Source organism: Phyllostomus discolor, chromosome 2, assembly GCF_004126475.2.
Source record: "Phyllostomus discolor isolate MPI-MPIP mPhyDis1 chromosome 2, mPhyDis1.pri.v3, whole genome shotgun sequence".
Lineage (NCBI taxonomy): Eukaryota > Metazoa > Chordata > Mammalia > Chiroptera > Phyllostomidae > Phyllostomus > Phyllostomus discolor.
This window is the reverse complement of record NC_040904.2, coordinates 110,219,271-110,237,034: the sequence shown is the minus strand read 5'-3', so window position 1 is coordinate 110,237,034 and position 17,764 is coordinate 110,219,271. Positions and strand designations below refer to the sequence as shown.

General features: G+C 41.5%; 1 protein-coding gene across 3 annotated transcripts in view; it reads right to left on the bottom strand.

Moving 5' to 3' along the window:
* The window catches only part of ATP8A2 (ATPase phospholipid transporting 8A2), a 572,378-nt gene that overhangs the window by 14,237 nt on the left and 540,377 nt on the right, over nucleotides 1–17,764 (bottom strand). For all 3 annotated transcript variants that reach the window (XM_036018338.1, XM_036018340.1, XM_036018339.1), the window contains one exon: nucleotides 248–339. In XM_036018338.1, the coding sequence (XP_035874231.1) occupies nucleotides 248–339 (92 nt within the window). The remainder of the gene's footprint in view (nucleotides 1–247; nucleotides 340–17,764) is intronic.

Genomic DNA, 17,764 nt, shown 5'->3' with positions numbered 1-17,764 from the left:
CTTAACCACATCAGGATTTTAAGTTTAAGGATTTTGTCATTCAGGCATTTGATTGGGTCCCAAGGAACTACCCTTAGTTGAGCTGTACTTGCCTCAGGCCAAACACACACATTTCCCTTCCAAACGTGGGGCTCCAGCTTGGCAGCTGTCTCCATCCCCATTAACAACATCCAGGCCTTCATTAAGCTGCCCGCGCCCCTGCGTGGGCCGGGTCTCGCAGCCTGAGTGGGCTGGCGTGACTACTTACGTGGAACATTCTGCTGGAGGGAACTCCCGCGGAAGAGAGTGGGGGGCGTCTTCCTGCTGAGCCTCTTTAACAAGTGGTCCCGCTCATTCATCCTGCAGGTAAATCAAATGCGGTCAGTCTCTAACTCACAAGGACATGTCTCAAAGGTACTTGCTGCATGACTTCAGGTTGTAAAATAAAACAGACAGGGAGGAAAAGCTTCCTTCCCCACGTCAAGAAAAATCTCCAGTTTCGCAAGCCAGCCCACTGTTGACTGTAGATGCTATCTTGACACTTGGAGGGCATGGCTCTCGCTTCTAAAAGGCGCTCTGTGTTCAGCCCGTCCTGTACACAACGCCTCTGAACTCTGCCTTCCTCTTAATGGAAGTGCACTACAAGTGCCCTTTCATACCAGGCAAATCCTTGGCTTCCCAGAACACTTTTGAAGGAGTGATCTGTTTCTGTGGTAAATGTCTTAAAAGCCTCAACCCCACCTGCAGCCGCCTTTCCTCAAGCCAGTAACCGGTACCAGGGCCGGAGCCTCGCCCAGGTGCCTCAGGACCCCAGCGAGAGCCAGGCTTCTCTCCACAGAACCCGATGTTTGTTCTGAACCACAATAAAAATCAAGGCGAGTTTTCTTTGAAAACACGAGGATTAGGAGCTCTTCCTGCCTCTCCTGAAATTATTTCCTCCCAGGTTGCCACAGCTGTGAACAGATATGGAGCTATCCTGGAGGACGGCTGTCTTCATTCCTATACACTGCAGTGCGTGCTTGAAAATTGTCCGGGTGGACAAAGCGCTTTGATTTCTTGCCATCAGGATGCCCCTCTGCTTGCTCCCAGACAGACTTCTGGTGTACAGGAGTCTGCCAGGGCCCTCCGTCACAGAGTGAGCTGTGTCCCTGCCATCCACATTCATGTGTTCAAGTCCCAACTCCCAGTACCACAGAATGTGACTGTATCAAAAGACAGGATCTTTAAAGAGGCGATTGCGTTAAAATGAGGTCATTAGGATAGGCCTGAATCCAGTATGACTGGTGTCCTCACGAGGAAAGGGGACCAGGACGCAGACACACACAGAGGATGAGCATGTGAAGACAATGAAAAAGACGGACATCTACAAGCTAAGGAGAAAGGTCTCAGGAGGAACCAACCCTGATGACACCTTGATCTTGGGCTTGCAGTCTCCAGAACCGTGAGACAATAACTTTCTTTTCTGTAAGCAACCCCAGTCTGTGGTACGTTAATGGCAACAAATACACCCCCCAATCTGCCGTTTGTGGGTACTTGAGGGTTATTTAAGGAGCTGCAGTTGCTTGAGATCCAAAGCACCTCCCCCCACTCCCTGGCCACAGTCCACTTCACGGCTCCCCCAAGGTCCTTTGAAAGAGGAGCAGGACCCTGGGTATTCTCAACAGTTCCATGAGCTAAAGCTCATTTCATGCTTGGGTTTACAGAAGACAGCACTTTCTGGTTCTCCTGGTTGAAAGGACAATGTTTGCTGTATCACCAATTAAGGAGGAGCCTGAGCTGGCTGAGCTGGGCAAAGTGTCTGATGGCTTTGAGATAAACCACTTTTGCTGTCCCTCCATGCTGTCTTCCCTTCCCTCTCATGTTTTTCCCCCCACCCCCCTCCCAGGCAAATCGATCTCACCAGGCCCTGCTGAGCAACTGCCCTGGACTGCGGGCTGAGCAGATGAATGGGGGTGGGGTGGGCTATGAGTATGAAGTCCCTCTGTGTGGCCGCTGTTGCCTGACCACCAGCAACAACCTATGATGGCTGGCAGCAGGACTTCAGGAACACCCCAATGGGCCATCCTTCCTGTCTGACCCTGGAAGGCACTGTGTATAGAATTGCTCCCTGAGGGCCGGACTGCAGGTTTCCGGGGCACCCTTACCGGCCTTCCTGGGTGACACAGCACTGTCTTCCCAGAAACCTAGGGGACAGATGCAGGGCTGGGCTCTGCCACCAGGCCCTTCCTCTGCCCTGGCCATCCCTGGTCCCCCCAACATTTCAGGCCCAGGAGCTCCTCTTAGTGATGGGGCTTCTGAGACTTCACAGAACCACATTAGTGGGAGGTGCCTTTGAAATCCCACGTCTCGCACTCTCACTGGGCAGGTGAGGAAACAGACAGCCGTTTTAAAGCAAAAGGTCAGAGAGCACTTTGCTGGCAATGCTCTTGCCCCTGCCTCTACGCTAGACAGGCATTCCCAATTCCCTCATGGAATGGTGTATGCTTTTCTGTATCCTTTTATTTTTTTAATAAGAAAATATTCCAAACACACAGAAACAGTCAGAAGCCAGTACAGTGAGTGTGCACTACCCACTTGGCTTTAGCAAATGACATCACAACCCTTAGGCCCCATGATTCAGAGGGACCCTCTCTATCCTGCAGCCCAACTCCCATGTGGTGAGGGGTCCATGGGGCCAAGTGGACTGGTCTACCCAGAGCCCATGCCTGTCCCCCAACCCCAGGTATTTAGGACCCTAGAAGTCCCTGTTCAGTGACCTCCGAACTGGCATCCACAGCTAACCTGACCTCTGCTAGCTCCATTCTCCTAAAAGTAGGCCTTATAGCCAGTGTCCACACTCCTAGGCCTATGTAAGGGGGCCCGGGAGTGGTTTCCTGCAGGAGATGTATGGACTGAGATGTCCCCATGTGTGTGCACACGCCCCTGCCCAGTGCAGGACAGAGCTGGGATTGACGAGGGAGGGTGAAATGCACAAGACAGCTAGCTCTTCCCTGTGTCACTACTTTCTGGCTCAGACCTTCAAAGAATCTGGGACTCAGCAAGCACTGCCATCTTTATGAGGATATATTCATCAAGGTGCACAGGTACCCGTGGTTAATTTATAACTTGCACATACTTAGATGTGGTGTTTGCTCTCCGTTGGCACACCAAGCCCTGCAAATGGCAGGGGTGGGCCTGGTTGGGAGAGCTACTTCGGATTATTATTATTTTTTATTGATTGATTTGAGAGATAAAAGGAGAGGGAGAGGGGGGAAGAGAGAGAGAGAAAGAGAAAGAGAGAGACATTGATTTGTTGTTGTTCCACTTACTTATGCATTCATTGGGTGATTCTTGGATGTGTTCTGACCAGGGATTGAACTCGCAGCCCTGGCATATCAGAACGATGTTCTAACCAGCTGAGCTACCAGGGCAAAACTACTTCAGATTTTAACAAAATAATGAAATATCAAATATAAAGTCCCCTTAAACTCCCCTCTGATTCCATTCTTCTCTCTTCTGCTATAATAAAGTTAGGAATCATCTTTTGTTCATATTTCACACTTTAGTTCTATATAAATGTATATGAATTCACATTAATAAATAATTATGTTTTAAAATATATCTAAATGGAATCACTTAGTTTATGCTCCCAGTTTATCATACTTTTGTTTTGCTCCTTCCTTTCTCCTTCCTTGTTTACTTTGCATTGTCTATTCTGGTAGAGGACATGTTAATCTGTCTTCTGGACACTTTTATAATTCTCTTTGTCTTTAGTATTGGACAGTTTCATTACAACACTCAGCATGACTACGTGCAGGTTTGTTTTTATATCTTGCTTGTCAGTCATTCAGAAAATGCAAATCAAAGAGATAGCATTTAACATCTACTAGGATGGCTATAATAAAAAAGAAACAAAAGCAGAACATAACAAATGTTGGGTGGGTGTGGAGTAACTGGAACCCTAGCACATTACTGGAGGGGCTGTAAAGGGGTGCAGCCACTGTTCTTCAGTAAGGTCTGCATGGAGTTACTGTGTCAGCCAGAAATTCCATGCCCAGGCATACACCCAAAAGAATTATAAACAGACCCAAAGTGATACTAGCACACCGACATCTGAAGCAGCATTCAGATAGCCAAAAGAAGGACAAAACCTAAATGTCTATCAGTAGAAAACAAAATGCGCAGCCATGAGAAGGAGTGAAGTACTGATGTGTGCTACGCATGGGTGAGCCTTGAAAACACTGCGCTACATGAGAGAAGCCAAAGCAAATGGGCCATGTGTTGCATGATGCCATTCATATGAGATGTCCAAACTAGGACATCTCATATAAATGTCCTATTAATGTCCATATAAATGTCCATATAAATGCAGAGACAGGAAGAAGAATAGAGGTTGTCAGGGGTTGCCAAGTGGGGTGTGGGGAGGGGAAGGGGAGAGACTGCTTCAAGCACACATGGTTTCCTGTCGGGGAGATGAGCTGTGTTCTAGGGCTAGACAGTGGTGATGGTTCCACAGCACTGTGAGTGTCCTAAATGCCACTGAATCGTGCACTCCAATAGTAAATTTTATGTACGTGAATGTGAATTTACCACTGTTTTTAAAAAAGAAAATTCAATTAAAAAACGAAAAAGAGGGGGACAGCATCCTGAATTAAGGTCCACACCCTCCCCTCACCTGACCCGTGGGCTGGTCTCTCCTGTGGGGGAGGGATGTTAGAGTTAAAGGGCTCTCTTTGAGTTTTTCCCTCTCCTAGCTTCACAGGTATGCTGACTGGCATCTGCAGACATGAAAGGTGCATGTAAACAAAAATTCCCCAGAGGGTCATGTACTCTTGGTGCCTCCCCAGTAGTGATGATGAAACTCAGTCTCACACAAGTCCCCACGCCAGGCTGTGCTTGGGTGCTGACATGAGGAGGTGGTGTGCCCCTGCTCCAAACACTGAGCAGTGTTAAGAAGGAGCAGAGAGTCAAGAAGCTTGTGTTGGGAAATAATAAGCTCTTACGTCCACAGTTCTTTTAGGAGGCTGTTCCTGCAAAAACAGCACACGTTTAATGGCCAAAGCGCAGGAGCGTGGAGAATATGGCAGATGACTGCCAATCTGTTTTAAAATCTCATCAGTAATTACAGCTGGTAGGAATCACAGCTGACACTTCAACAAATCCAAAAACAAACAGGTATTTTTCAAAAATTATTTTAAAATTAATGCTGGACTACCTTTAAAATGTAAATGTGGTTAAGTTCCTCAAAAAAGCTCATCCAACCTTCCCTGTCCTTCAGGTAAGCCCAAACATCTACCAACCTGTCAGAGTGTAGAAATTCTAGCCTATTTTTAAAGATCCCCAGAAAAGGAGATGTCACAGCCTCAATTGGTAACTTACCATGCTAATCATAATCTGAACATTAGAAAGTGAGAACCTTTTGGGCTCACGTATATTCCAGAACTACCTAGGCCTGTGTAGGATCAAAATCTTTACCTTAGTGATAGACACATATACAGTGAGGGGCAAAAGTAGGTCTACCATTGTGAGTATGCAAAACACAGAGTTTGTTCTTGTTATTAATTATTGTATTATTTTTCTATACAAACTTACTTTTATTTTCAATATAAACATACTTTTGCCCCACCCTGTAATGAGAGGGACAATAACAAGAATAAAACAAAACAAAATAGGTTTTCCACCTAAACATTCCAGTAGATAGGAGTTATACCCTGGGTCGAGGAGCCTGTCACTAATTCTCTTCTATTAGATGGCAGCAAATTATTCTCCTTTTTCTTTAATGGCCAGTCCACATGCAACCCACTTTTACAAACCTGACTTCTCATTCAGTGTTCACGCTCACCTACGGGTATGTGAGACCCAGTACTGGAGACAAAGGCGCCTAAGACACAGTCTCTGCCCTTAGGAAGCCCTCAGTCTCCAAGCTGACCCGCCGCACAGACACATATCACAACATCACAGGGTACTTGCTGAATGCATAGTGGAGCGTGTAAGAGGCTCCACAGTAGTACAATGGAGGAGTGAAGAACTGAGAGAAAGCTCAGGGAAACTTGAAGAAGAGTTTACATCGAATCTGCATCCTGAGCCACAACTCCTTGTTGATCATCTAGATGGAAACGTAGGAGGAGCAATGGGTGTAATGGGAAAGACAATGCCAGTCCTGTTTTGAATGTGGGACTTGGGTCGCCTCTGAGGCATTCAGGAGGCTATGGAACCCTGGGTCTAGACTGGTCCAAGCCCGAGATGCCACTTTGGATTCCTCGGCCTGTGGAAACCCCTGCAGAGAAGGCAGGGTGAGGAGGCTTGGTGAGTGGTGATTCCTAGAAATAGCAACTCGCTGTCTGTGTGTTCAACCACAGGGTTCATGCTCTTCTACCTTCTCTGCATTTTCCACAGTACCTACCCTGGGCTGAGGACAGAGGAAATGGGTACTTATATTGTAAAACTGCACTTGTACTTCATACGTACTGATCGAGGCTGCGACTCACTGTCCCATTCCTATGTGCCTCCAAAGCTGATCCTGGCACTGTCTTTGCATCTGTCCATAATGCTGGGCACTGAGCTTAGACGGACTGACTTCCTGAATAGCAGCCAAGATAAATTCCTCTGTATTATTTTTTTAAAGATTATGGAATCCCAAGTCTCTTCCAGAGCAGGGAAGCCCATTCCAAATTTTAGAATATATTGTGAGAGAAAAAAAACAGCACCTTGCTGGCATTTACAAAGATAGGATATTGTATTTTGTTAAGCAAAGAATTCAGATTATGTAGAATAGTTGAGGACAAACTGGCAGAGGACAAGATAGAGTTCAAGGTTACCTAATGTAATACAAACTCCATTCCAAAAATGAAAAGATAGATTCCCCTAGTTCTTTCTGGTCTCAAGTCTCCTCCAACCATTAAAACTAACAATTGGAGGGAAAGAAGATTTGGACTAGCACAGAACTCATTCTCACCCAGTGGGCATCAGTGCAGGTCAGCCAGGGAATCTGAGCTACCTCCTGCTGGCAGGGGGAGGATGGCCACAAAATCCAGTGTCACATAACATAATACTGCAAATGTCCAGGTTTTATTTGAAAATGACTTGTTATACCATGAATGAGAAAGATCTCAAATTGAATGTTAAAAAACAAATAAACAATCAACAGATGCCAACACCAAGTTGACAGAGGTAGAAGAATAATCTGACAAAAATTTTAAACAGCCCTGATAAAAATGCTTCAATGAGAAGTTATGACACGCTTCAAATAAAAAAAATACAAAGCCTCAGCAATGATATAAAAAAGAAACAATTGTACATTTTAGAACTCAAAAATACAATAACTGAAATGAAAAGCTTAGATGATGGGCTCAATAGCATAATGGAGGGGACAGAGAAAATGGTCAGTGAATTGGAGATACTGGGTTGGCCAAAAAGTTTGTTTGTTTGTAAGATCACCCTACTACTGCTTGCTTAGTTGTCTTTAACTTCATTCAAAACAATTTTGTTAGACTGCACTGTGATAGCTGTCATATCAGAGTGCATTAAAAAAGCTTATCAAAATTGGTGAATTTGTGTGTGGTCATTTTAATAATAATAATTATGTCTTCTTACTTCAAGAAAGGTAAAAATGCAGCTGAGACACACACACAAAAGATCCATGCGGTGTATGGAGAAGGTGCTGGGACTGATTGAACACGTCCAAAGTGGTTTGTGAAGTTTTGTGCTAGAAATTTCTCCCTGGACGATGCTTCACGGTCGGGTAGACCAGTGGAAGTTGACAGAGATCAAACTGAGACATTAATTGAGAACAGTCAACATCACACCATGTGGGAAATGGCCGACACACTCAAAATATCCAAATCAATAAAGTTATCGGTGATAATGAAAAATGTGTATTTTATTTTATGGAAAAAACTAAATGACCATTTTTGGCCAACCCAATAGAACAGTAGCAACATCCAATCTGAATAGCGGAGACAAAACAGACCAAAGAAGAAATTAACAGAGCCCCAGGGACCTGTGGGAACAGAACAGAAGATAGAACATCATGTCATATCAGGAGGAGAAGAGAACAGGGATAGGCCTGAAAAAGCACTCACAGAAATAAAGGCTGAAAACTTTCCAAATTTTGTGAGAGACATAAACCTACAGATTCAAGAAGCTAAACAAATCCTAAACATGAAAAAACCCAAAGAAATACAGGCTAAAACAGATTATAATTAAACTTCTGAAAACCAAAGGCAAAGAAAAGATTTTAATATCAGCCAAAGAGAAATGACACTCTACCCGTAGAAGAAAACCAACTCAAATGACAATGGATTTCTCTTCACAAACCACTGGGCCAGAAATAGCATAATATTTTTCAAGTGCTGAGAGAAAAGAACTGTCTACTGAGTAAAATATGTCAGGAATGAAGAAGAAATCAAGACATTATCAAATAAAAGAAGAGCTAAAAGAATTTGTCACTATCTGAACAGCTAGAGGAAGTTGCACAAGTAAAAAAGAAATGATAAAAGAAAAACTCTTAGAACATCAGGAAGGAATGAAGGACATGGTAAACAAAAACATGAGCCAATACAATGGGCTTTCCCTTTCCTCTTGAATTCTCCAAATTATGTTTGACAAGTTAAAACAAAAATGATACACTGTCTGATGTGGTTCTAAATGCACTTAGAGAAAATATTTAAGACAATTAAATTATACTATAAATGGGGGTAATTAAAGGGATGTAAAGGAGGTTAGTTTTTCATACTTCACTTAAACTGGGAACAATGACAACATCAGCTGACTGTGATTAGTAATACATATGAGGGGGATCCCCCCAAAACTGGAATTATCTTCTGGAGGGGAGGCCCCTTGTAATACAGGCTTCCCCTGCTAGGTGAGTGTTGTAGGAACCCATCTGTATCAGTGTACCAGCTGGCATTGTTGTGAGAGCTGTGTTCAGCCTCAATGAATTGTTTTTAAAGACTTTTTAATGTGTCTGCCCATTTCATGATGGGTGATTTACGAGCACACTTGTCTACACTGTGCTGAGTGTCTGGAGTTTTTGACCAAAAGCAGCATGACCCCCATTCCCCACCCTCCCTATTCACCCAATCTTGTCCCGAGTGACTTTTTTTTTGTTTCTCTGGATAAAAAAGTCCTCAAAGGGAAATGTTTTGTTAATGTGGAAGAGGTGAAACAAAAAATGGCAGAAGCACTAAAAAACATCCAAATTGATGAGTTCAAAAACTTTTGAGCAGTGGAAAAAATGTCTCAATAATGTGTATTGCATCAAATGGAGAAAACTTGGAAGATGACTGAAGTTTAAACATGTAAGAATAAATACACAATTTTTTTAATAAAAAAATTTTGGCATTTTTGGGGTCTCCCTCTTACAGAATGTAATACCTAGAACAACTCATAAAGAGTTATACAAAGAGACACAGTAAAAAATACAGTAGATAAAATAAAATTCTAAAAAATGTTCACAAAACCCATAAGAAGAAAGAAAAAGAAAATACAAAAGTGAATGACAAAAAAACAAAAGAAACAGACAAAAAATCAAAAAGATAAAAAGGGTAGACTGAAGCTCTGAGATATCAATATAAAATGTAAATGGTCTAGCCCTAGCCAGTGTGTCTCAGTTAGTTGGAGCGTTATCCCGTAGCTAGAAAGGTTGTGGGTTCAATTCTCACTCAGGGCACATAATAGGTACGAGTATTATCCCCTCACCTAGGTGCTTGCAATCCCCTCTCCAGGTGTTTATGGGAGGTGACCTATTGACGCTTTTCTTTTCCATTGATGTTCCTCTCACTCCCTTCCTCTCTCTTTATAAGCAATGGGAAAAAAATGTCCTTAGGTGAGGATAAAAAATGTACATGATTTAAATATACCAACTAAAAGCCATAGACCTGCAGAATGGAATAAAAAACATGACCCAATTATATGCTGTCTGAAAGAAACAGACTTCAAATATAACTAAATCTATGACAGAAAATAAAAAGATGGGAAAAGAGATATCATGAGAACATTAGTCAAAAGAAAGCAGGAGTAACTTAATTAACATCAGATAATATAGACTTCAGAGCAAAGAAAATGACCAGAAACAGTAAAGGACATTATATAATGACAAAAGGGTCAATCTACCCAGAACACATAGCAACCCTAAGTGTCTATGTGCCGAGCAATATATCTGCCAAATATGTGAGGCAAAAACTGATAGGACTGAAAGAGAAATAGACAGAATCACGATTATTGTGGGATCCTTCAACATTCCTCTCTCAATAACTGATAGTACAAACAGAAAATTGGTAAGGAAATTAAAGAACTCCTAAACACCATTAATCAAAAGGATTGAATCAATATTTTGAATACTCTATTCAATGACAGCAGGACATACATTCTTTCCAAGTGCACAAGAAACACATACCTTGAAAGACCCTGGGCCATAAAACAAACCTCAACAAATTTAAAAGCACTGGGATTATTGAGAATGTATTTTCCTAACATAACACAGTCTGAATAGAAATCAATAACAGATAACAGGAAAATCTTCAAACACTTGGGAACTAAACAACATACCTAAACAACATACCTCTAAATAATCCATAGGTCAAAGGGAAAGTCTCAAGAGAAATTTTTTAAAAACTGAACTAAGTGAAAATAAAAGTACATCAAAATTTGTATGGTACATTTAAATTATTACTGAAAGGGAAATTCATAGCAATAAGTACATACATTAGAAAAAATGAAAAGTCTCAAATCAATAATCTAAGTTTCCACTTGAAGAAACTGGAAAAGAATAATTAAAGAAACCCAAAGCAAGCAGAAAGAAATAACAGAGATAAGGGCAGAAATCAGTGGGTTGAAAATAGAAAAACAATAGAGAAAATCAATGAAAAATAAGTTTGCCATTTGAAAAGAATAATACACTTAACAAAACTCTAGCAAGACTTACAAAAAAAGGGAAAATATATAAATTACTATAAACATTAGGAATAAAATGAAATCTCACTACAGACTCCACAGACATCAAAAGAATAATTGAGGATCAGTGCAAATAATTCTATATGGTATAAATTTGATTAGTTGAAATGGACCAATTTTTTGAAAAAATAAAAACTATAAAAACTCACACAATTCAAAATAATTTGAATATCCCTAGAACTATTAAATAAATTTAATTCATAATTTAAAAATCTTCCAAAAAGAAATGTCTAGGTCAAGAGGGCTTCACCAGAGAATTCCACCAAATACATTTAAAGAAGACTTAACATTAATTCTATACAATCTCTCCCATACAAAGATATTACAAAAACATAGTCCAGTGTTGCTCATGAATATAGATGCAAAATTTTTAAACAAAATATCAGTAAATATAATTCAGCAATATATAACAAAAATTATACAAGTGGCCAAGTGGAATTTATTCCATGGTTACAAGGCTGGTTCAATATCCAAAAACCAGTCAATGTAACCCACAACATTAAGACTTTAAAGAGGCGGGGAAATCATACAACCATATCAGCTGATGCAAATAAAGCAGCATTTTACAAGATTCAATACCCATTCATGATTTAAAAAACAAGACCTTGTAGTAAATTGGGACTAGAGGGGAACTTCCTCAATTTGCCAAAGAATATCCACAGAAACATTCAACCAACACAGTATTTTATGATGAAAGATTCAATGCTTTCCCCCTAATATTAGAAACAAGGCAAAAATGTCCATTCTCACCTCTCTGATTGAACAGTGCTGGAAGTTCTAGCCAGTGGAATAGTCAATAAAATAAAATAAAACACAAATGGATCAGAAAAAGGAATAAAAGCACTTCTATTTTCAGATAAAATGATTGTCTACAAAATTCCAAGAAATATACACATGTAAATATGGGAAAAACACGAATATACATATCAAACTCCCAGAATGAATAAGTGAGTTCAGCAAGCTTGCATAATGTAAGACCAACATATATAAATCAATTGTATTTCTATATATTAGCAATGAACCCATGGATCCTGAAATTATAAATATTATAATGCAGTTTATGCTTGCTCAAAAAATGAAATACTTAGGTGTAAATCTAGTATAACATGTACAATATTTGTATGCTAAAAACTATGCTGATGAACAAAAACAAAAAAAGATCTAAGTAAGTAGAGAAACATGCCATTTTCATTAATTGGAAGACTCAGTAGTTAAGGTATTAATTCTCTCCTAAATTGATACACAAGTTTAATGAAATTTCTGTACAAATATGAACAAAAATTTTTTGTGCATACAGACAACATTATTCTAAAAACTATATGGAAAGGCAAAGGAACTAGACCAGTTAAACACTTTTGAAAAATAATAAAATGGAAGGAATCATCTAAGTTGATTTTCAGACTCATGATACACTAATCAAGACAGTGTGTGCAGCACTGGCTGAAGGACACACAGATATATGAACACAATAGAACAGAGAGCCCAGAAATAAACTCACTGAAACATCCCCATCTCATTTTTGATAGAGGCATGAAAACAATTCAATGGAAAAAAGGCACTCTTTTCAACAGACGGTGCTGGGGGAACCCCACATGCGTGGGCATACAACACCAAACCACGCCAGACCTCTGCCCAAGCATCACACCTCATACAAATACTAACTCAACATGAACCACAGACTTAAAAGTAAAATATAAAACTACGAAGCCACCAGGAACAAATAGAATGATATCTTTGGGATGTAGGGCTATGTAGAGAGTTCTTAGACTTAACACAAAATGCATAATCCATATAGAAAATAGATTAATTTGGGCTTCCTCAAATTTTAAACTTTTTTTTCTGAGAAAGATTCTATTAAAGGCTGAAAGAACAAGCTACAGAGTGAGAGGAAATATTTGTCAACCACATATCTGGAAAAGGACATCTAGAATATATAAAGAACTCTTAAAGCTCAACAGAAGAAAACAGAATCCAATTAAAAATGGGCAAAAGATAGGAAGAAATATTTTATTAGAAAGGATATATGGATGGCCATAGCACAGGAAAAAATGTCCAACATTATTAGCAATTAGGGACATGCGAATTAAAACCGCGATGAGCTATTACTACATATCCAACACAAACGCTAACAGAAAAACATAGTGATGACACCAAATGCTGGCAAAGGAGCAGAAGAACTGGCTCACTTACGCTGGTGGGAATGTAAAATGGCATGGCCACTCTACAGACAGGCCTTAAAAAAATGAACATACCACGACCTTGTGACTATATTAAAAACAATGGAATTATACACTTTGAAAAGATGAAGATTGTTTGAATTATATCTCAAAAAAAATCAGATAAACCTGGGCTAATGTGTAGCCCAACTGCCAACCCACAGAACCGTGAGCTAAATAAATGGTTATTTTAAAAAAGGAAAAAAACAACAACACCTAAATATGCAACTACCAAAAACCCAGCAGTTGTACTCCTAGATATTTATCCCAGGGAAATGAAGATGTGTTCACATAAAAACCTATACACAAAAGTTTATAGGAGCCTTATTCATAATAGCCCCAAACCAGGAACCCAGGTTTCCTTCCACAGGTGAATGGTATAACAGAGTGTGGTCTGTCCTTACCATGAAATACTATTCAGCAACAAAGAGGAAGAAACAATTGTGACATACAACAACCTAGAAGGATCTCCAGAGAATTTTGCTGAGTGAAAAAAGGTCACTCCTAAAAGGTTCCATAATGTAGGATTCATTTGTATAACATTCTTGAAATGACAAAAATCATAGAAATAGAGAACAGATTAATGGTTGCCAGGCGCTGAGGAGAGGGCAGAAAGCTGATGTGGCTCTAAGAAGACAACATGAAGGATCCTTGAGGCTGGACATGCTCTGTGTTTTGACTGCCTTAATGTCGACTTAAGGTCTTAAGGCAGTCAACCTCGACTTAAGGTGTCAAGGTTGAGATGCTGTACTGTAGTTTTGCAAGATGTTACTATTGGGGGAAACTGAGTAAAGGGTACGTGGAATCTCTCTATTATTTCTTGCAACGGTCTGTGAACTTACAATGATCTCAAAATAAAAATTTTAAATTAAAAAAGCCCCTCTCGGCTTTTATGCATTTCCTTCCATTTTGTGTTCTCCTGCAGTTGTCCTTTTTAAGCAGTGTGAAGAAATGCTACATCGCTGAGTGGTGTTTAACAGGGGGCGGGAGACCTCATCCATCTCCTGTGGGCGCCCTACCCAAGGGAGAGGCTGTCCACCACAGGCAGAGCCGTCTGACCTCATTAGCCAAGCAGGCAAAGTCAAATTTGAATGACAGCCCCGGCACATATGGAAACCATTACCTCATTCCACAACTTGCAATGAGGTGGTGAGGTTCTTCTTAAACAAGGCTGAGCTCCCTGGTCCAGTGGGTGAGCCCATGGAAGGTCAGGTCAGAGTCACAGGGCTGTTAGGAACAGATAAATTAGCAGGGCACCTGGCTGACCCAGAGAGGCCTCAGTACAGTGCCGTGTGGGGCTGATCGGCCCCAGGTGCGGTGTAGGACTAGTCAAGGATCTGCATTGCCTGATGGGGCATTTGTGAAAGGACAAGGCGAGGCAATACTACAGTGGTGAAGCACCACGCTAGTCAGGGAGATGCAGCTTCACAAGCAGAGAGGTCTGTTAAAGTTCTATCTCCTCCCATTGAACTGTGCTCAACATCATATACTAACTGCAAGATCCTGGCTTCCTCTTAAACCCAGGTTCCCAAGATGTGCCAACCTCCCTCCCCCTGCCCCAGCCCCATGGTCTTCCTTGCCATTCGGAGAACACTCTACCAGTTTCCCACCTTTGCACTTGCTCCTTTTCTGCCTGAGGTGTTCTTCCCACGGGGTTCTTTCCCTTAGCACACTCAGAGTAGCCCCTTTTGTCCGCCAACTAGAAAACTTCCTCTCCTCCTCACTCAGCCCCTGTATCCTGCCTTGTTTTAATTTATCCCACTTTTACTACCATTGCTTGTGTTTACTGTCTGTGGTCCCTACTACAATGTACAATAAGTTCTCTGAGGGCCAGAATTTTGTTTTTTGTTCATAGCTATATGCCTAGCACCCAAAATGGTGCCCAGTACATGCTAGATACTCAAGAACTATTTGTTGAAGGATTGAAGAACTAAAGAGATGACTAATAAATGCAGGGGGGGATGGCAAAGTTCAAAAGCCAAGACGTAGATGGAAATGATGAGGCCACAGGGCCCTTGATCTTTCTCCAAAGGCCTCTAAGGGCACACCCTCTGCCAGAGGCAGCGGAGGAGTGGCCTTACCTCCCAAGGCCTTATCAAAAGGAGCTTCTTTTTAAAAAGCAGAGTTTCCAGGGCCATAGGACTTATAAGTCTACATTCTCATTTTGTCAAAGAAGGGTCGACACTGGTCAGACAGATGCAGACAATGTGACTAACAGTGACTTCCTCACACCAGGCATGGAAAGCATGCACTGCAGCCCAGGCCCAAAGCTCACCCTCGTGGGGAGCTTGAGTGCAACGGCCTCGATTACAGGTGTTAAATTAATGAAGCAAGAATGCCCTTAGGCCGACGTGGCTCAGACAGCCAGGCAGCTTGCATAAGCACACCAAAATGTAAGCCTGTAAAATGCCCCAACATTACCAATTCAAAACCCATGGACAACGAGTCACAGACAACCAATCACAAACTGCCAACTGGACTTTAAGATAAACACAATCAGTAATTTTCTTACCGACTTCCGCCTTTTCTCTGTACAAGTTGCTCCTGGAGCTCTGGTCCGCAGAGCACCCTGACCACTTCGGTTTGGTGCTGCCTGATTCGAACTGATTTTTGCTCACACGAGCTATTAAAAATGTCAATATGCCTGTTTATCTTTTAACAAGAGACAAGTACATGAATATAATGAAGGACAGATGATGAGAATTTAGGAGGGTGGAAAGATTACTTATAAACAGGCAATGATGATATTTAAATTTTTTTATCTGCACCTGAGGACATTATTTTTCATTGCTTTTAGAGAGAGAGGGGGAGAGAGAAAGAGAAACATCAGTGTGAGGGAGAAACATCTAGTGGAAATATCCTGTATGCTCCCTGACAAAGAATCGAGCTGGCCCCCTAGATATGAGCCCTGACTGGGAGTCGAGCCTGAGGCTGGGAATTGAACCTGCAACCTCTTGGTCTACGGGACGATGCTCTGGTCAACAACTGACCTGCCTGGTCAGGGTGGCAGTGATGGTGTTCCAAGTATCCGATGGTCACAGATAACAGGAGGAGAGAAATAGCACAGGGTGCTCAAAAGAAGCAATGGGAAATTTCAGCCAGGTATTAAGGACAGTATTTAAAAATTTTTTTATTGTTCTTCCATTACAGTTGCCCCTCCTTTTCCCCCATAGGTCTCTCCTGCCCTGTCCCCCCACCCCCCACTCACTCCAGTTTTTGAACAGCGAAGCATATTGGACTGGAATATAATTTCCCAAGGATAGCTGGCAGCTTTATTACATAAAATATTGAAAATTATATGTGACTTAGAAAAGCATGTAGATAATGACTGAATTATATTTTTTAATCAACTAAATTCCTTGAGTGTGAAATTGCCCTTATATATGAAAAATAAGACAAATTTACCTATTAGAGCTTAAGAAAATTTGGATAAGTTTGAAACTGTTGATATTTCTCATGACTGTTATTTTCTTTTAAAATAGCGAACTTTCTAGTAGGCCCATTAATCTGCAAATTAAGTACAATAAAGTACCTTTCCTGGTATCATTGCTCCTCTTTTCCTAGCAGCCCCTCTAATACATATGGGGTCTGGGTAATAAACATCTGACTTTACAAATTCAAATAAGCATCCAAACAAGCAGAGTAAGTCAAAGCTGGCCACAAGGCTCCCTTGCTCAATTGTAGAAGTAATTAAAGAAAGATGAACTTCATTGCTGATTAACCTCCTAAACACTAATGAAAGATAATGAGGGATCAAGGCGCCTGGCACAGCCTGACCTCTGTGTTCTCCCCGAGTTCACAAGCGGGCTGGTGGCCATGTAAGACTCGCGGAGGAAAGGAGTAAAGTGGATGCAGGTGCCTGCCTCATGCTGTCTCCCTGGGAAAGTGCACGGCCCAGTCGGCGGGGGTGCAGCACGCTCTCTGGATAACCACACAGAGGGAATCTTGTAGGTCTCCGCCTTGTACATTTGTTTATAGGACTTCACACCGTGAGTGTGTCACTCAAAGTCCAGCCCAACTCATGGAGGGAGCTAGAGGACTTCAAGAAATCATTGTATTTTATTTGTTTATTTAATAATTTTTTATCATTCTATTTTTCATTACCATTTAGTCCCCTTATATTCTACCCCCCCATCACCCCACTGTTGTCCATGTTCAAGAAATTATTTTTAAACTACAGACTTCAGTCATGTTTTTGAGTTGCTTAAAGTTCATACTGGAATGAGATGGGTGTGTGTAAATAGGACATTATAAAGGGATGAGTGAACTCACGACACTGAGGACTCTGGAGTCCAGCCATGCCACCACCAGCATTTGGAAGTATTTTCCTCTCATCCTTCTTCCACCTCTTGCCAAGTGGAGGGATGTAATTCTTGCAATGAAGTCTGAGGCAGACTCAGAAAAAGCCATAGGAACAAGTAATTTGTGTACACTTGAACTTCCCTCCCTTTTCCGATGAATGTGTTGTGAGTAGGATGTGGCATGGGGCCGAGACATTCTTCCACGTCATAACTACACTAACTGTAGATTGTTGGCTGAGCTGAATAAGAAAAACTGTGTGGCTGCCACTCTCATCACGCTTGACTCAAGGCCTCTCCCCAGCTTCACACGCAGGTGCTGGGGCCCAGTGCCTTCAT